This window comes from Nycticebus coucang, chromosome 3 (genome assembly GCF_027406575.1).
Source record: "Nycticebus coucang isolate mNycCou1 chromosome 3, mNycCou1.pri, whole genome shotgun sequence".
Lineage (NCBI taxonomy): Eukaryota > Metazoa > Chordata > Mammalia > Primates > Lorisidae > Nycticebus > Nycticebus coucang.
Window position 1 is genome coordinate 7,719,540 of NC_069782.1, and position 20,316 is coordinate 7,739,855.

At 45.3% G+C, this 20,316-nt stretch overlaps 1 protein-coding gene across 5 annotated transcripts in view; it reads right to left on the reverse strand.

The window, feature by feature from the left end:
- Positions 1-930: 930 nt before the first annotated feature.
- Positions 931-20,316, reverse strand: part of XPNPEP3 (X-prolyl aminopeptidase 3) — a 62,436-nt gene continuing 43,050 nt past the window's right edge. For 3 of the 5 annotated variants that reach the window (XM_053582691.1, XM_053582690.1, XM_053582694.1), the window contains 4 exons: positions 19,414-19,499; positions 16,517-16,697; positions 13,406-13,526; positions 7,213-7,982 (listed from right to left, as the gene is read on the reverse strand). In XM_053582691.1, the coding sequence (XP_053438666.1) occupies positions 7,816-7,982; positions 13,406-13,526; positions 16,517-16,697; positions 19,414-19,499 (555 nt within the window). In that variant the 3' untranslated portion in view covers positions 7,213-7,815. Of the gene's footprint in view, positions 991-7,212; positions 7,983-13,405; positions 13,527-16,516; positions 16,698-19,413; positions 19,500-20,316 lie in introns of those variants that run through there. The other 2 variants (XM_053582692.1, XM_053582693.1) reach the window with 2 other exon arrangements.

Consider the following 20,316-nt stretch of genomic DNA (forward strand, 5'->3'; position numbering starts at 1 on the left):
GGGGCCGGCGCCTTACTGACTGAGCCACAGGCACCGCCCTCAATGCACATTTTTAAACATAAGTAGCTGAAGTCACTTAGAAGAGGCCTTTTGGTTGTGTGTTAGTTTGTAAGAGAGTGTTTCAGTTGTGCACAAATGATTTAGGTGAATATGATATACTTAGTTGCCCAGAACCTGAATCGGATCTAAGATGGATACTAAGTGGTCCCAGAACAAAAAGGAGGAAAGAACTGGAGAAAGAACTCAAACAAGAACTCCGTTGTTCGGTGTGACCATTTGAAAGTTAACCTTTATGGGCGGCGCCTGTGGCTCAGTCAGTGAGGCGCAGGCCCCATATACCGAGGGTGGCGGGTTCAAACCCGGCCCCGGCCAAACTGCAACCAAAAATGGCCGGGCGTTGTGGCAGGCGCCTGTAGTCCCAGCTACTCGGGAGGCTGAGGCAAGAGAATCGCTTAAGCCCAGGAGTTGGAGGTTGCCGTGAGCTGTGTGAGGCCACGGCACTCTACCGAGGGCCATAAAGTGAGACTCTGTCTCTACAAAAAAAAAAAAAAAAAGAAAGTTAATCTTTATAAGGTGTTGTGTCAATTAGCAATTTGATATAAATCAATAGAATGGTGGCAAGATTGTTACTTTTTGGAAGTCAAATTTTAGTTAGAATGGTATTAAATCTAGTTATTTTTGTCTCTGTCAGGAAATATTCAGATTTATACTCTGGTCTTGCATGTTACAAAAAAAGAGTCTTGGATTTTGTTGGAGTAGTGTATATAAATATAACTGTATTATTTGTATACTCATAAAGTCACGAAATCTGAGAAGCTGTGTAGTCTCTGATTTCCATTCCTGCTGGGCCCTCTGTGGCCACCTTTTCCAGCTGACTTGGGTTCCTGGGATTAAGAAATTCCACTTCTGGGCGGCGCCTGTGGCTCAAGGAGTAGGGTGCTGGCTCCATATGCCAGAGGTGGCAGGTTCAAACCCGACCCTGGCCAAAAACTGCAAAAAAAAAAAAATAATAAAATAAAAGAAAGAAATTCCACTTCCTTCTTTTGTCATCCAGCTCGGGGTTGGTAAAGGCTTCCTGTTCTCCCTGAGCCTACTGACATCCCCATGCCATTTGGCTGTTCTATCAGCTCCTGTGAAACCAATTCCTGATATTGCATTTTCTGTTTTAAGTATTTAGGGTGGCTTCTATTTTCCTGACTGGACTAGAAGTACAAGACTTTAGAGGTTAAGTATTACGATACTGACTGCTTTTTGTTACCCTGATTGGTTTCAGAGTCGTTACTAGCTGAATAGTGAGTCCAGTGACTCACTCAAGAAATAGGAGTGCAAAAGAGAGTAGAAAATTTAGAGAAGTTGAGTGAAATTTAAAAATGCATCTCTCTAGCCTGTAAGAGGCCAAGGTTACATCACTCTAGCCTGTAAGAAGCCAAGGTAGGTGGATCACTTGAGCTCAGGAGATTGAGACCAACCTGAATAAAAGCGAGACTTCGTCTCTAGTAAAAATAGAAAAAACTAGTGGAACAATGTGGTGGGCACCTGTAGTCCCCAGCTATCTGGGAGGGTGAAGCAAGAGGATCTCCTGAGCCCAGGAGTTTGAGGTTGCTGTGAGCTGTGACCTGTGACGCCAGGGCACTCTAGCCTGGGTGACTGAGAGAGACTTTTTTTTTTTTAAAAGACAGAGTCTCACTATGTTGCTCTCGCCACTGAGAGACTCTGTCTTAAGAAAAAAAAGGGCTCGGGGGCGGCGCCTGTGGCTCAAGGAGTAGGGCGCCGGTCCCATATGCCGGAGGTGGCGGGTTCATACCCAGCCCTGGCCAAAAACCAAAAAATAAATAAATAAATAAATAAATAAATAAAAGGGCTCGGGCGGCGCCTGTGGCTCAGTCAGTAAGGTGCCGGCCCCATATACTGAGGGTGGCGGGTTCAAACCCAAACTGCAACCAAAAAATAGCCGGGCGTTGTGGCGGGCGCCTGTAGTCCCAGCTACTCGGGAGGCTGAGGCAAGAAAATCGCTTGGGCCCAGGAGTTGGAGGTTGCTGTGAGCTGTGTGAGGCCACGGCACTCTACCGAGGGCCGTAAAGTGAGACTCTGCCTCTACAAAAAAAAAAAAAAGAAAAAAAGGGCTCAGTGCCCCTAGCTCAATGAGTGGGGTGCCGGCCACATACACCAAGGCTGGCGGGTTGGAGTCTGGCCTGGGCCTGCTAAAGAACAATGACAACTGCAACCAAAAAATAGCCAAGTGTTGTGATGTGCGCTTGTAGTCCCAGCTACTGGGAAGGCTGAGACTAGAGAATCGCTTAAGCCCAAGAGTTAGAGGTTGCTGTGAGCTGTGATGCCATAGCGCTCTACTGAGGTTGTCATAGTGAGAGTCTACGTCAAAAAAAAAAAAAAAAAAGGCTGGGCGCCATGGCTCACACCTGTAATCCTTGTACTCTGGGAGACTGAGGCTGGTGGATTGCTTGAGTTTAGGAGTTTGAGACCAGCCTGAGAAAAAGCAAGACCCCCATCTCTACTAAAAACTGAAAAACTGAGGCAAGCGGATTGCTTGAGCCCAAGAGTTTGAGGTTGCTGTGAGCTATGATGCCAAGACACTCTACTCAGGGCAACAGCTTGAGATTCTGTTTCAAAAAAAAAAAAAGAATACATCAATCTGTGGGTTTGGGTAGTCTGAGGACATGGTTTTGGGACAAAGGAGGCACATTAGTGAGGGGGCACAGGGAGAGAGACCACAAGAGGTCCAGGCACAAGTGGAAGGGACTTAGGAGCTTAGACAGAGGGACATGGGCCCGTTGACTTCTAAGGGAGTACAGGGGAGGGTTTTCATTGAAACTGGAGGGGAAGCTACTTAGCTAAGTGTCAGAAGGCAAAGGACTGGTTGTGAGGGGGTAGAGATGCGTTGGTTGGAATAGGCTGCAGGAATCAGTGTGCTGTTGTGAAAATCCCCTGCTCTCAGAGCTGGGAAACCTGTTTGTGGACCGAACTGCAACTTTGCTAACAAACTTTGACAAGGCAAGTCCCTCCTGTCTTTTTGGACTCACCTGTAAGGGGAGTGGACCGAGTCTCTAACACTCCCTTTACTTTCAGATTCTGATTCTGCACACGAGCTTCCACCCACCAGTACCAGTTCAGCCTAATGGAGCAGCATAAAATGAAATGTTCTGCGTGACAGGCTCTCAAATACGTGCAGGCCACTGCCAGGCTTCTGTTGCTTCACTCCTTTCTTCCTGCAATAGTCTCTGCTCTTTAAACTGTATTTTGACACTGTTTCCTGATAACTCTCGCCTGGGCACATCTTTTTTTTTGAGACAGAGTCTTACTTTGTTGCCTTCAGTAGAGTGTTGTGGTGTCACAGCTCATAGAAACTTAAAACTCTTGGGCTCAAGCTATTCTCTTGCCTCAGCCTCCTGAGAAGTTGGGACAACCCCAACAACACCTGGCTATTTTTAGAGATGGAGGTCTTGCTCTGGTTCAACCAGGTAATCCACCTGCCTTGGCCTCCCAGAGTGCTAGGATTATAGGCCTGAGCCACTGCACCTAGCTCAATCTGCCTTTAGTCCTTTTCTTTCTCTTGTCCACATGCTAATATAGTTCTTTTTCTATCAAAAATTTTTATTGTTCGCGGCAGCTGTGGCTCAAAGGAGTAGGGCGCAGGCCCCCCATATGCCGGAGGGGGTGGTTCAAACCTAGTCCCAGCCAAAAACTACGAAAAAAAAATTAAAAAAAATTTTTACTGTAGTTAAAATATACGTAACATTTCCAAATCATATCCAATTTTCAGTGCATAGTTCAGTGGCATTTAAGTACATTTGTATCGTTGTGCCACCATCATCTCCATCTGTCTCCAGATCTTTCATCTGAGTCTACTAACCTCAAAGATGTGACTTGCCTGAACCACACTTTTTTGTTGTCAGAAGGGAACATTATACTCCCTATTTTTTTTTTTTTTTTTTTGAGACAGAATCTCAAGCTGTTCCCATAGGTAGAGTGCTATGGCGTCACAGCTCACAGCAACCTCTAACTCTCAGGTTTAAGCGATTCTCTTGCCTGGGCCTCCTGAGTAGTTGGAACTACCAGGACCCACCACAGCGGCCGGCTATTTTGGGGTTGTAGTTGTCATTGTTGTTTGGCAGGCCGGGGCTGGATTCAAACCTGCCAGGTCTGATGTATGTGGCTGGTGCCCTGGCCACTGAGCTACAGGCGCAGAGCCTATGCCTCAGATTTTAAAGGTGGTTCCTAATAGGGAGAGAAGGCTAACTTATAATCCCTTATATGGCTCACTGCCAAAGTTCAAATATTCACAATTTTACAAATTAGTCCTACTTCCCCACAAAAGTCCATCCTTCATAAAATGCTCAAGCTATAGTTTACAGCCTCCAGTATTACAAGGGCTATCTGGAGACATGGGTCCATTTTGTAGAGTTAACCTTCTCTCAGGTTTTCCCCCTCTACAACAGCCAAGATCATCTCAACTTTGCTGTCATGGTTTTGTGACAGCAGTTAATGAATATCTTGTAAAATATTTCATACAAGAAAATGTTCTCATATTCAAACCTGTAAACTCTAGATCCTAAAATAACACACGCCACACACTTCTGTATTGTTTTATAGTTCATTTTTAAAATGCCAGTAACAAAGGCTTTTCCCTTGTTGGGGAATAACATATCTATTTTCAGTGAATAGTAATACCTTAAAAAGTAACAGCATTTTGTCCAAATTGAACTTACACAATTGCACGAAAGTCATTCAGAGCATTAAGAAATGCTACTAAACACTGCAGTTTCCTCAGGCCCTCATCGAGCATATCCCAAGATGATTCCAGTGGGGACCTGTGATCTCAACAATACTGATGCTCTAACACAGTGACACACAGGCAGAGACAACCAGGAGAACCCACATGGTTTGTAACGATGGAATTCTGCTCTGCTGTTAGGGTTTATCGGTGCATCCATCTTCTCCTTACTCTAGGAGCATTAAAAACATCTTGGCTTATAAGATATTTGCACAGGCTTAACACTTACCCTACTACCTTAAGTTATGGGCTTCGATCCTGCTTCAGGAAACTTAACATTTTAAAAAGTGAACCATACCCTAAAAATCTCTTCCAAGCAGGGTTCTTTGTGCTGCCACCATCTGTGTTACTTATTTTCTAATGCATACACAAATAGGTTACATTATCATCTCTCATACATACCAGTTGAGGGATGGGACATAGTTCCTAATTCAAATTCTGCTTTGGGGTAGCAATATGGCTACAAAGGATGCTCAGGACACAGCTGGAATGGTGCAATGCCTCACTCTGCTTTACTTGTAACCTCTGACGTGGGCACAGCAGAGGGAGAGGCAGCACTCAGCCTTCATGTGTGTAGTCTTCATAATATTACCAAAGGGGAGGAAGGCGTACAGCATAGATGTTGCAGAAAATATAACAAAGCTGAATTTTTCTGTTTTAATGAGTTACGATATTTTTACCTGGAGATTTTACTGGTTTTATCTCAATTAAGATATAATTTCTATGGTTGAGGGTTTCTCCTTTCTTACCTTACAAAAATGAGAAAAAACAAAACAAAACAAAACAAGGCTTCGAAAGATGCATATGGAGGGTGGCGCCTGTGGTTCAGTGAGTAGGGCACCGGCCCCATATACCAAGGGTGGTGGGTTCAAATTTGGCCCCGTCCAAATTGCAACAAAAAAATAGCTAGGCGTTGTGGCGGGCGCCTGTAGTCCCAGCTACTGGGGAGGCTGAGGCAAGAGAATCACCTAAGCCCAGGAGTTGGATGTTGCTGTGACCTGTGTGACGCCACAGCACTCTACCAAGGATGATAAAGTGAGACTCTGTCTCTACAAAAAAACAAAACAAAAAAACTATTATCTTTATCTTCTGATGAAGTCATTGCCTGCCTGCTTTTGGCTCTGTACCTTAGGCAACAAAACTGCCTAAGCCCAGGAGTTGGAGGTTGCTGTGAGCTGTGATGCCATAGCACTCTACCGAGGGTGATAAGGTGAGACTCTGACTCAAAAAACAAAACAAAACAAAACAAAAAAATATATATATATACTTTTCCTTTTCTTCCATTTCCTTCCTTATCATAACACTTTACAGGCTGCACAGGCAACCAAATGGCAAGAAAGGCTCACAACTGTTTTGTTTGAGAACTAGTGTTGCTGGAATCTGGACTTTGGCTGAACTGTAAGATTGCTGGACACCAATGCCCCTAAGGGCTTGTGTGGCTGTAGTAGATATGCAGGATCTGGAATGGGTACGGAGGAGGTGTGGAAGGTTAGGTACTAATCACCCACAATCACTAACAGGTGGATTTTAGCACAGGCAGAGACCTGGGAGATTAGCTCATACAAACTCTTATGGTATTAAGTGGATCTCAGCAGAAGTGCAGGAAGGATAGGACCTGAAGACAAGAAGAGAGTTTTCTGCCAGGCGCAGTGGCTCACACCTGTCATTCTAGCACTCTGGGAGGCCGAGGCAGGTGGACTGCTTGAGCTCACAGGTTTGAGGCCTGAGCAAGAGCAAGACCTCATCTCTACCAAAAAAAGAAAAACTGAGGCAAGAGGATCACTTGAGCCCAAGAGTTTGAGGCTGTGAGCTATCATGCTATGGCATTGTACCCAGGGCAACAGCTTGAAACTCTGTCTCAAAAGAAAAAAAAAAAAAAGGCAGGGCAGAGCCTGTGGCTCAGTGAGTAGGGCACCGGCCCCATATACCGAGGGTAGCAGGTTCAAACCCGGTCCCGGCCAAACTGCAACAAAAAAATAGCCAGGCGTTGTAGCCGGCGACTTGTAGTCCCAGCTGCTCGAGAGGCTGAGGCAAGAGAATCACCTAAGCCCAAGAGCTGGAGGTTGCTGGGAGCCATGTGACGTCATGGCACTCTACCGAGGGTGGTAAAGTGAGACTCTGCCTCTACAAAAAAAAAAACAAAAAATGTAGAACAGAAGAGAATTTTCTATATGCTTAAATGTGTTAACTGGAATGAATGGATATATATAACCAAAACTTTTCTTTATGATGAAAAATTAAACTTAGGGAGTTGCCTGTGGCTCAGTGGGTAGGGTACCGGGTCCATATACCGAGGGTAGTGGGTTCGAACCCAGTCCCAGCCAAACTGCAATTGTGGCGGGCACCTGTAGTCCCAGCTACTCAGGAGGCTGAGGCAAGAGACTCGCTTAAGCCCAAGAGGTGGAGGGTGCTGTGAGCTGTGATTACATAGCACTCTACCGAGGGCAACGAAATGAGATTCTGCCTCTAAAAAAAAAAAAAAAAAAAGAAGGGCGGCACCTGTGGCTCAGTGAGCAGGGCGCCGGCCCCATATACCGAGGGTGGCGGGTTCAAACCCAGCCCTGGCCAAACTGCAACAAAAAAATAGCCGGGCGTTGTGGCGGGCGCCTGTAGTCCCAGCTACTCGGGAGGCTGAGGCAGGAGAATCGCCTAGGCCCAGGAGTTGGAGGTTGCTGTGAGCTGTGTGATGCCACGGCACTCTACTGAGGGTGATAAAGTGAAACTCTGTCTCTAGTCTCTACAAAAAAAAAAAAAAAAAAGAAAAGAAAAAAAAGAAAAATTAAACTTATTCAGGTCATTAATTCTACTGAATTAACGTTACTAATGCTGTAGTAACGTACTGTTCAAAATTCATTTTTCCAGATTTCTATTTCCTTAAATCCCACATACATTGTGATATACATTCATAGAGATGCTGCACCCTCCCAGATGGAACTCGTGTGTAAGTGTACACACAGAAAGCACATGTGCAGAGATGCCAGGGCACACCCTCGTGGATCTGAGATGCATGTGGGCTGCGATGAAGGTCAAGAGGCCCTGCTGCATATCTGTTTGATGTCATTCAACTCTTTGGGACAATCTGCAGAAAGGATGAAAGGTGAGTCTCTGGTCACCAATATATCATCCTCAATTCGTACACCAAGACCCCGAAATTTCTCTGGGGCATCTCTGTCATCCTCTGGAATATAAATGCCTGAGAAGAAGAAAGAAAAGTGTGCTGTTTAGCAATGAGAGTAACTGGGTAACTTGGAGCAAGTTAACTTCTCTGTGATAAAATTCCTTCATCCTTTTTTTTTTTTGCCCTAGAAATAGGATTGTGCTCAGATTGCTCTCTAATTCCTCACCTCAAGCAGTCTTCCTGCCTTGGCATCCCAAAGTGCTTAGATTACAAGCATGAGCCATGGGCCCAGTTAAAATACTGGATCATAACTGTCCCTACCTAATAGAGTTGAGAGGATTAAATGAGATAACACATATAAAAAAGTCTGTGAAAAAAAAAAAAAAGTCTGTGGTATATAATGGTCAGTTAATGTTGGCTCTCAATACTAGAATTATTATGATAGTTATTTTGTATATTAGACTATAGGTTCCATAGAACCATGATAATGTTTAGCATGATTCTGTCATATTCTGGTAGTTCAAGCAAGCTGGTAAAGTTACTTTTTTTTTTTTATTGAGACAGAGCCTCAAGCTGTTGCCCTGGGTAGAGTGCCGTGAAGTCACAGCTCACAGCAACACCCAACTTCTGGGCTTAAACAATTCTCTCGCCTCAGCCTCCCAAGAAACTGGGACTAAAGGCACCAGCCACAATACCTGGCTATTTTTTGGTTATAGATGTCATTGTTTGTCAGGCCCAGGCTGGATTCGAACCCACCAGCTCAGGTGTATGGGCTGGTGCCTTAGCCACTTGAACCACAGGTGCCGAGCCTTTTTTTTTTTTTTTGAGACAGAGTCTCAAGCTATTGCCCTGGATAGAGTGCCATGACTTTATAGCTCACAGTAACTTCCAAATTGGGTACAAGCAATCCTCTTGCCTCAGTTTTTCTATTGTTAGTAGAGATGGGTTTCACTTTTGCTCAAGCTGGTCTTGAACTTGTGAGCTCAAGCAATCCACTTTCCTCAGCCTCCCAGAGTATTAGGATTACAGGCGTGAGCCACCACACCCAGCCCTGTTCTTTTTTTTTTTTTTGAGACAGAGCCTCAAGCTGTCGCCCTGGGTAGAGTATTGTGGCATTTCAGTTCACAGCAACCTCCAACTCCTGGGCTCAGGCAATTCTCCTGCCTCCACTTCCCAAGTAGCTGGGACTACAGGCGCTCACCACAATGCCCAGCTGTTTTTTTTTTTTTTCTTTGGTTGCAGCTGTCATTGTTGTTTCGTGGCCCAGGCTGGATTCGAACCCGCCAGCTCAGGTGTATGTGGCTGGCATCTTACCCACTTTAGCCACAGGCGCCAAGCCTCTGTTCTTTTTTTTTGAGACAGAGTTTTACTTTGTCACCCTCAGTAGAGTGCCATGGCACACAGCTCACAGCAACAAACTCTTGAGCTCAAGCATTCTCTTGCCTCTGCCTCCCAAATAGCTGGGACTATAGGCGTCTGCCACAACGCCTGGCTATTTTTAGAGAAAAGGTCTGGCTTTGGCTCAGGATGGTCTTGAACTTGTGAGCTCAAGCAATCCACATGGCTTGGCCTCCCACAGTGCTCAGATTACAGGCATGAGACACTGTACCTGGCTTACTTTTAAGTGTTTCAATTTGTGCTGGAAACTAGCAGATTACTTAAGTGCATTCTTCCTCTGCCTTATAGTCACCTGTAAAAAGGGCACTTTGTGAAAACAAACACAAAACATATTTAAAATGTATTAAAATGCATATTTGGGGATTATTAGCCTTAACAACCAGAAGCTGCAGAAATGATCATTATAAAGTTTTTCCCCGCTCGGCTCAGTGCCTGTGGCTCAGCAGCTAGGGCACCAGCCACGTACACCAGAGCTGGTGGGTTTGAATCCAGCCCGGGCCTGCCAAATGACAATGACAGCTACAATCAAAAAACAGCTGGGTGTTGTGGTGGGTGCCTATAGTCCCCACCTACTTGGGAGGCTGAGGTAAGAGAATCGCTTAAGCCCAAGAGCTGGAGGTTGCTGTGAGCTGTGATGCCATGGCACTCTACCAAGGGCGACATAGTGAGACTCTGTCTCAAAAAAAAAAAAAGGGCGGCGCCTGTGGCTCAGTGAGTGGGGTGCTGGCCCCATATGCCGAGGGTGGCGGGTTCAAGCCCAGCCCCGGCCAAACTGCAACAAAAAAATAGCCAGGCGTTGTGGCGGGTGCCTGTAGTCCCAGCTGCTCGGGAGGCTGAGGCAGGAGAATCGCGTAAGCCCAAGAGTTAGAGGTTGCTGTGAGCCGTGTGACACCACGGCACTCTACCCGAGGGAGGTACAGTGAGACTCTGTCTCTACAAAAAAAAAAAAAAAAATTTTTTTCCCTCTCTCAAATAAACTGGAAATATAAGTGATGTAAATACTGTACAGTAAGTGAGAAGTTGCAAAACTTTAATGTATATTTGGAAAAATTTAAGAGCCCAAATGTACTTCCTAATCCTGATGTTAGATCAATACCAGGTCTTTTCATATTACAGAAATGTAACCTTCCTACTCTACTCACTGATACTGGCCTGTGATAAAAAGAAAATGATCAGCAAGTGAAAATGTAGTCAAAGTCTAAGGAAGCACCCATATAGCGACTAGATTGAGATAAATGACACATGGTCTAAGGCTACAGAGAGTAAATGTATGACTGGGTGGCATAAAAGATATTTCCCAGCCATAATGTATATAATTTAGAGATTAAAACATCTGAATCTAACATTGAGATGTTTTCATGACAAAACCTGCATTAGTGTCTAACAACAACTCTTATAACATAAACTTTCACATTCTAATGTGGCCATGCTTCTCTTCTGCTGAATTCTGCCCAATATTTAGTACCATTCAAGGCAAGGTCGTCAGCTTTCTCTAAAGCCTTTGAGAAATGAATTGGATGCTAAGTTATTTGGGTAGTTCACTGCAGCTTGCAGAGTGTTGCAACTGCAGCATGGAGTGTCTGTGTGTCTGTCAGCTCTCGAGCACTGGGGCTCTGGAAGCCTATGTAGTCCACCCCTACGAAATGGGGGACCAGGACAAATTGGCTCCAGCAAAGGCAGGATTAAAAAAGATTCACTTTGGGCGGCGCCTGTGGCTCAGGGAGTAGGGCGCCGGCCCCATATGCCGAGGGTGGCAGGTTCAAACCCAGCCCCGGCCAAACTGCAACAACAACAACAACAAAAAGCTGGGCAACGTGGCGGGGCGCCTGTGGTCCCAGCTGCTCGGGAGGCTGAGGCAAGAGAATCGCGTAAGCCTAAGAGTTAGAGGTTGCTGTGAGCCGTGTGACGCCAGGGCACTCTACCTGAGGGCGGTACAGTGAGACTCTGTCTCTACAAAAAAAAAAAAAAAGATTAATTTCTTGGCCAGGCGAGGGGGCTCGCACCTATAATCCTAGCACTCCAGGAGGCCGAGGCAGGTGGATTACCTGAGCTCATAGGTTCAAGACCAGCCTGAGCAAGAAAGAGACCCTGTCTCTAAAAATAGCTGCGCATTGTGGTGTACACCTGTGGTTCTAGCTACTTGGGAGGCTGAGGCAAGAGGATCACTTGAGCCTAGGAGTCTGAGATTGCTGTGAGCTATGACACCATGGTACTTTACTAAGGGCTACAAAGTGAGACTCTGTCGCAAAAAAAAAAAAAAAAAAAAAAGGCTTGGCACCTGTGGCTCAAGAGGCTAAGGTGCCAGCCACATGCATCTGAGCTGGCAGGTTTGAATCCAGCCCAGGCTCGTCAAACAACAATGAGGGCTGCAACCAAGAAATAGCTGGGCGTTGTGGCAGGCACCTGTTGTCCCAGCTACTTGGGAGATGGAGGCAGGAGAATTGCTTGAGCCCAGGAGTTGGAGGTTTCTGTGAGCTACGATTCTATGGCACTCTACCCAGGGGGACAGCTTGAGTCACTGTCTCAAAAAAAAAAAAAAAATTCATTTCTTTCTTTTTCTTTTTAGAGACAGAGTCTCACTTTATCACCCTCGGTAGAGTGCCAAGGGTGACACTCCAACTCCTGGGTTTAGGTGATTCTCTTGCCTTAGCCTCCTGAGTAGCTGGGACTACAGGCGCCTGCCACAACGCCCCGCTATTTTTTTGTTGGAGTTTGGCAGGGGCTGGGTTTGAACCTGCCACCTCTGTCATTTGGGGCCGGTGCCCTACTCCTTTGAGCCACAGGCGCTGCCCAAAAGATTCATTTCTTAGTATCTACATATAGAAAGTATATAGAAAGTATTCTCCATCTGTTGTTTAGTGGAGGAGTCAAATTAAACAAATTGTGTGATTTTAAATAAGAAAGCTAAAGATACACTCAATGCCCGTAGCACAGTGGTTATGGTGCCAGCCACATGCATCAAGGCTGGCAGGTTCAAACCCAGCCTGGGCCAGCTAAACAATGACAACTGCAACAAGAAAATAGCTGGACATGTGGTGGGCGCCTGTAGTCCCAGCTACTTGGGAGGCTGAAGCAAGAGAATTACTTAAGCCCAGGAATTGGAGGTTTCTGTGAGTGTGATGCCACAGCACTCTACCGAGGGTGACACAGTGAGACTCTGTCTCAAAAAATAAATAAATAAATAAAATAAAGGAAAAGAAAGCTAGGGCGCTGGCCCCATATACCAAGGGTGGTGGTTTCAAACACGGCCCCTGGCCAAACTGCAACAAAAAATAGCCAGGTGAAATAGCCGCGTGTTGTGGTGGGCGCCTGTAGTCCCAGCTGCTTGGGAGGCTGAGGGAGGAGAATCGCTGAAGCCCAAGACTTAGAGGTTGCTGTGAGTCCTGTGACATCATGGCACTTTAGTGAAGGCAGTAAAGTGAGACTCTGTCTCTACAAAAAAAAATATATATATATCCAGGTGTTGTGGCGGGCGCCTGTAGTCCCAGCTACTCGGGAGGCTGAGGCAGGAGAATTGCCTAAGCCCATGAGCTGGAGGTTGCTATGAGCTGTGATGCCAAGATACTCTACTGAGGGCAACAGAGTGAGATAAATCTTTTTTATTTTTTGAGACAGAGTCTCAAGCTGTCACCCTGTGTTGAGAACTGTGGCATCACAGCTCACACTCACAGGAACCTCAAACTCCTGGGCTTAAGCGATATTCTTGCCTTAGCCTCCAGAGTAGCTGGGACTACAGGTGCCTGCCATAATGCCGGGCTGTTTTTGTTGTTGTTGTTTGTAGTTTGGCTAGGGCCGGGTTTGAACCCACCAACCTCAGTATATGGGGCTGACGCCCTACCCACTGACCCACAGGCGCCGCCCTGTAATTGTCATTGTTGTTTGGCCTGCCTGGGCTGGATTCGAATCCGCCAGCTCTGGTGTATGTGGCTGGTGCACTAGCCGCTTGAGCTACAGGCACTGAGCCTAAAGATAAATCTAAAAGAAACTTATCTTCTATGCTATGAGCTTGTTTCCCCTCGTCTTTTCTAATTTAATTATGTTGGTTCAGGTAAAACTCAATAATATTTGCATCATATTATTATCATAATACCTCTCTTTACCTGGCTCAATTGTGATTACCATCCCAGGCTGCAGAGGGAGTGAACGGGGCATATCTGGAGTGTCATGCACATCCATCCCAAGGTAATGGCCAACATGATGAGGGCAGTATTTTCGAGCAGCCTGGAAAAGGTAATTAGTACAGTATTATTAGAGCACAATATTATCAGAACCCTTAAGGGGAAAGTTGAACATGTATAAATCAGGGAGATATGTGTTAATACTTCCCCCACAGTATTGCCACTTAGGTTTAACCTACCCCTTGGGCTGATGCTCAAGAAATCTGATAAATTGCCACTTCTTGTGTGCAATTCTGCAAATGGCATTCTAACTAATCTGTCACTATTTAATATACTACATACATGCAGATTTGGGTAATATAGTATGCCTGTCTCAAATGCAAATCTTGGCTGGGCATGGTGGCTCACACCTGTAATCCTAGCACTTTGAGAGGCAGGAAGATTGCTTGAGACCAGACACTGGAAGTCGCAGGGAGCTATGATTGTGCCACTGCACTCTAGCTTGGGCAGCACAGCAAGACCCTGTCTCAAAGTAAAAAAAAAAAAAAAAAAAAATCTTTCTTCTTAGAGGAGATTATTAGAATAGTTCTTTTTTCAGTGTTCACATATACTTTGCAGGAAACCAACTCTGGAGGCCCTAAGTATTTCACAGCAACTTGTACAGTAGGCATAATTACTGGGCATTTACCAGTTTGGATATTTATGTCAGTTAATTGAAGATTTGTCATCCCAAGCAACAGGAAACATATAACTTCTTCCTTTTTTTTTTTGTTTGTTTTTTGAGACTCTATAGCCAAGGCTAGAATCAGCTTAGCTCACTGAAACCTCAAACACCTGGGCAGAAAGGTGAGCGTCCTGTCTCAACCTCCTAAGTGGCTGGGACTATAGGTATGTGCCACCATGCCTGGATATTTTTTCTTCTTTCATTTTTCTTTTCTTTCTTTTTTTTTTTTTTTTGAGACAGAGCCTCAAGCTGTTGCCCTGGGTAGAATGCTGTGGCATCACAGCTCATAGCAACCTCCAACTCCTGGGACTACAAGCGATTCTCCTGCCTCCACCTCCTAAGTAGCTGGGACTACAGCCACAACGCCTGGCTACTTTTTGGTTGCAGCCGTCATTATTGTTTGGTAGGGCTGGGCTGGATTTGAACCCGCCAGCTCAGGCGTATGTGGCTGGTGTCTTAGCTGCTTAAGCCACGGGCACCGAGCCTTCTTTTTTAAGACAGAGTCTCACTATGTTGCCCTTGGTAGAATGCTATGGCGTCACAGATCACTGCAACCTCAAACTCTTGGGCTTAAGTGATTCTCTTGCCTCAGCCTCCCAAGTAGCTGGGACTACAGGTGCCCGCCACAATGCCCAGCTATTTGTTTTGTTTAGCAAGCCCAAGATGGGTTCAAACCCACCAGCCCTGGTGTATGTGGCTGGCACCCTAACCACTGAGTTACAGGCACTGAGCCTGGATTTTTTTTTTTTTTTTCCGGTAGAGATAGGTTTTGCTATGTTGCTCAGGCTGGTCTGGATTTCCTGAGATCTTTCTACCTCAGTGTCCCACAGTACTAGGATTACAGGTGTGTGGCACTGTACTTGGCTTATTGTTTTTTTTTTTTTTTTTTTTTTTTTGGCCGGGGCTGGGTTTGAACCCGCCACCTCAGGCATATGGGACCGGCGCCCTACCCGCTGAGCCACAGGTGCCGCCCTGTACTTGGCTTATATTTCTTTTTTTTTTTTGGTAGAGACAGAGTCTCACGTTATGGCCCTCTGTAGAGTGCCGTGGCCTCACACAGCTCACAGCAACCTCCAACACCTGGGTGTAGGCGATTCTCTTGCTTCAGCCTCCCGAGCAGCTGGGACTACAGGCGCCTGCCACAATGCCCGGCTATTTTTTTTTTCGGTTGCAGTTTGGCCGGGGCGGGTTTGAACCCGCCACCCTCGGTATATGGGGCCGGCGCCCCACCGACTGAGCCACAGGCGCCGCCCGGCTTATATTTCTTTTTATTGATAATAGAAATTCTGGCAGCCTAAACTTGGGAGGTGGGAGATGCTCAATGGTCTGTTCAACTTGACCACTTAGCATCTTAATTTCTAATTTGAGGTTTTAGATTTTATTTTTTTTAAGTATTTATTTATTTTTGAGACAGAGCCTCAAGCTGTCGCCCTGCGTAGAGGGCCGTTGCATCATAGCTCACAGCAACCTCCAATTCCTATGCTCAAGTGAGTCTCCTGTCTCCACCTCCCAAGTAGCTGGGACTATAGGAGCCTGCCACAATGCCCAGCTATTTTTTGGTTGCAGCCTTCATTGTTGTTTGGCGGGCCCAGGTTGTATTTGAACCCGCCAGCTCAGGTGTATGTGGCTGGCACCATAGCTGCTTGAGCCATAGGCGCCGAGCCGAAGTTTTAGATTTTTACTGAACAATTATACTTTGGATACAGAAAAAAATCACATCTTTAGTGATACTAAAGGTCATACTCTTGAAGTTTCGACAATGTTACTGAAGCAACAAATATCCTCCCCTTCAACCTCCAGAATCATCACAAAAGGATTAAGAGTTAACTTCTCATGTTTGTCCTTTTCCATCCTGTCATTTTATGTTTTCTGAATATTCAGCTAGTAATGCAGTAACCAGTGAATCAGAATGTACTGCCATCTTCTGGGAGAAGTAAGTACTGACTTCTTTTGTTTTAACCCACATTAAAGGCTTAGTCCCTCTTTTTTTTTTTTTTGTAGAGACAGAGTCTCACTATACCGCCCTCCGGTAGAGTGCCGTGGCGTCACACGGCTCACAGCAACCTCTTACTCTTGGGCTTACGCGATTCTCTTGCCTCAGCCTCCCAAGCAGCTGGGACTACAGGCGCCCGCCACAACGCCCGGCTATTTTTCTGTTGCAGTTTGGCCGGAGCTGGGTTTGACCCCGCCACCCTCGGCATATGGGGCCAGCGCCCTACTCACTGAGCCACAGGCGCCACCGGGCTTAGTCCCTCTTACAAATGACAAATCATAAGGACCATTACCTAAACTGAATAGCTTTAAATAGGGTAAAAACCTAGCAGCATGTTTGGTGATCTTGAGTACTGGGGTCAAGAGAAGTGCAGTACCTTGAAGCCATTATTTTCTTTAACATTCTTCATGATCCCTAGTTCTTTAAGCTTCTGTCCTATCAATTTCAGCATCATGCTATATATGTTGTCCAAGCTTGTCCCAGGGGAGCAGAGGGTCAGGCAAGCTTTCTGAATCTCTAGAACAGCTTCATAGAGTTCTGCCTGAGGTGCAGTGAACCTGGGGACAGGAAAACCAAAGAACTTAAATTTATTTATTTTATTTTTCGAGATAGAGTCTTAACTCAGTTGTCCTGGGTAGAACGCTGTGGTGTCACAGCTCACAGCAACCTCAAACTCTTGGGGTCAAGTGATCCTCTTGCCCCAGCCCTCCAAGTAGCTGGGACTACTGGTGCCCGCCACAATTCACAGCTAGTTTTTCTATTTTTAGTAGAAATGGGGTCTTGCTCTTGCTCAGGCTGGTCCCGAACTCCTGAATGCAGGCAATCCACCTATATCAGCCTCCCAGAATGTTAGGATTACAGATGTGAGCCACTACTCTCGGCCAGAACTTGAATTTAGTATAATCTGATATTGTGAAAATTTTGCTTCTACGTTTGATCAGAAAAACTCCAAGAGGATGATGATGAGGCATTATTGATGTTTAACAAGTACTAATATCATTACTAACAGATGCTTAATAAGCACAGTGATAGTCCTTCAAGCTGGAGCAGCAACACAGTCTCTCTTTAAGAGACACGTGAGGTGAAGCTAGAAGATGGACTCAGCCATGAATGCAGTCAGAGGGCCAGACCAGGCCCACCCTCAAACCCTTCTAATTCCTTGTAGTACAGACTACCATTAAAACAAACAAACAAACAAATAAAAAACAGCCGGGTGCAGTGGCTCACGCCTATAATCTCAGCACTTTTAGCAAGGCCGAGGCAGGTGGATTGCTTGAGCTCAGGAGTTGAGACCAGCCTGAGTAAGAGTGAGACCCTGTCTCTAAAAACATAAATACTAGCAGGGCATTGTAGCAGGTGTCTGTAGTTCTGCTACGTGGGAGGTTGAGGCAAGAGTATTTCTTGACTCCAAGAGTTTGAGGTTGCTGTGAGCTATGAAACCACAGCACTGTACCCAGGGTGACGAAGTGAGAATCTGTCTCTAAATAAATAAATGAATAAATAAATAAAAATAAAAAGAAGGAAAGCCTAGGGATGCACTTCTGATATATGAACTGATATTATGGGACAAACCAGACAATACTCTGGCTATTTGTAACTTATTAGTATTTAGGTGCCCTTAAAATAACAATTTCTTTAGGAATCATAGGGCAAAATGAGAGAAAAGCGAGCTGGGATAATGTTCAATATGTATTCTTCTTTCTTTTTTTTTCTGAGACAGAGTTTCATTTTGTCACCTTCAGTAGAGTGCCTGCCATGGGGTCACTGCTCACACCAACCTCAAACTCTTAGGCTCAGTGATTCTCTTGCCTCAGCCTCCCGAGGCACCAGGACTATAAAGCACCCACCACAATACCCATCTAATTTTTCTACTTTTAGTAGAGACTGGATCTTGTTCTCCCTCAGGTTGGTCTCAAACTCCTGAGCTCAAGTGATCCACCTGCCTCACCATCCCTGAGTGCTAGGATTACAAGTGTGAGCCACCTTGCCCGGCTAATTTATAACTTCTCAAAGCCAGTCTTCTTTAGATTAAGGAAATTCTTTTTTTTTTTTTTTTTTTTTTGTGATTTTTGGCCGGGGCTGTGTTTGAACCCGCCACCTCCGGCATGTGGGACCGGCGCCTTACTCCTTGAGCCACAGGTGCCGCCCAGATTAAGGAAATTCTATTCTAACTTCACTAACAATATATTGTTTGACATGAAACAATGTTAAATTTTGTCCAATGCTTTTTCTGTGAATATTGAAATTACTATTTGTTTTTTCTGCTTTATTCTGGATGATGAATTATGGTGATTTTATTTTATTTTTATTTTTTTTGTAGAGACAGAGTTTCACTTTATCGCCCTCAGTACAGGGCCGTGGCGTCACACAGCTCACAGCAACCTCCAACTCCTGGGCCTAGGCGATTCTCCTGCCTCAGCTTCCTGAGTAGCTGGGACTACAGGCGCCCGCCACAACGCCCGGTTATATAGTGATTTTAAAATGTTAAATCAACATTGTATTCATCTGGGTTTATATATATCTATATCTATCTATATATATATATTTTTTCTTTTGGAGACAGAGTCTCAAGCTTTTACTCTGAGTGCTGTGGCGTCACAGTTTACAGCAACCTCAAACTCTTGGGCTCAAGCGATCCTCTTGCCCCAGCCTCCCAGGTAGCTGGGGACTACAGGTGCAAGCCAAAACGCCTGGCTGATTTATTGGAGAAAGCGTCTTGCTCTGGCTCAAGTTGGTCTCCTGAGCTCAAGCAATCCAGCTGCCTTTGCCTCCCATAGTGCTAAGATTACAAGCGTGAGCCACCATACCTGCCAAAACTTGCAAATTTAATTTTTTTTTTTCTTACAGAGATAGAGATAGATTATCACTATGTTGCTAAGGCTGGTCTTGAACTCCTGACCTCAAGTGATCCAGCAACAGAGCAACACCCTTTCTTTAAAAAATACCTATGTATGTTTATTAACTAGGTGTTTCTAGATAGCTGATCCTGTGATATGATGAACAAAACAGGCTCAGAAAATAATCAGGAGCTTTTCAAAGAAAGTTAACCCGACCTAGGGGAGACCTGTATATTTCTAGAGTGATTTTTTCCAAATACATGCATATTCTATTTTTTTTTTTTTTTTTTTTTAATTTGGCCGGGGCTGGGTTTGAACCCGCCACCTCCGGCATATGGGACCGGTGCCCTACCCGCTGAGCCACAGGCACTGCCCTGCATATTCTAACTCACACTCCTACGAAGCAGTGGGATACATTATTCTGTAGATATCTTACCTCCCACTGACAGGCCAAGTACGGGTGATGTCACTGACGTAACAGGAAGACTCACAACCTCCATCCAGAAGCACCATTTCTCCATCCTGGAACAAAGTAAGATAGATTTAATACAAAATAATTTTTTAAAAATCTCATAACTATAAATTTTTTCTTTTAATCTAACTATGCTTTTTATTCTATTAAAAAAACAAAGCTTTGAAAGAAAGCAAACAACAACAACAACAACAAAACAACATAAAAAAGAAAGCTTTGGCTTGGCGCCTGTGGCTCAAGCAGCTAAGGCACCAGCCACATACACCTGAGCTGGCGGGTTCAAATCCAGCCTGGGCCTGCCTAACAACGATGGCTGCAACCAAAAAATTAAATAAATAGCTGGGCGTTGTGGCAGGCACCTGTAGCCCCAGCTACTTGGGAGGTGGAGGCAGGAGACTCGCTTGAGCCCAGGAGTTGCAGGTTGCTGTGAGCTGTGATGCCATATCACTCTACCCAGGGGGCCACAGGCGCCAAGCCAAAGCTTTCTTTTTGTTGTTGTTTGCTTTCTTTCAAAGCTTTCTATTTTTTATTTATTTATTTATTTTTTGTAGAGACAGAGTCTCACTGTACTGCCCTTGGGTAGAGTGCCGTGGCGTCACACGGCTCACAGCAACCTCTAACTCTTGGGCTTACGTGATTCTCTTGCCTCAGCCTCCCGAGCAGCTGGGACTACAGGCGCCCGCCACAACGCCCGGCTATTTTTTTGTTGCAGTTTGGCCGGGGCTGGGTTTGAACCCGCCACCCTCGGCATATGGGGCCGACGCCCTACTCACTGAGCCACAGGCGCCGCTCAGCTTTCTATTTTTTAATAAAATAAAAAACATAGTTAGATTAGAAGAAACAATTTACAGTTATGAGATTTTTAAA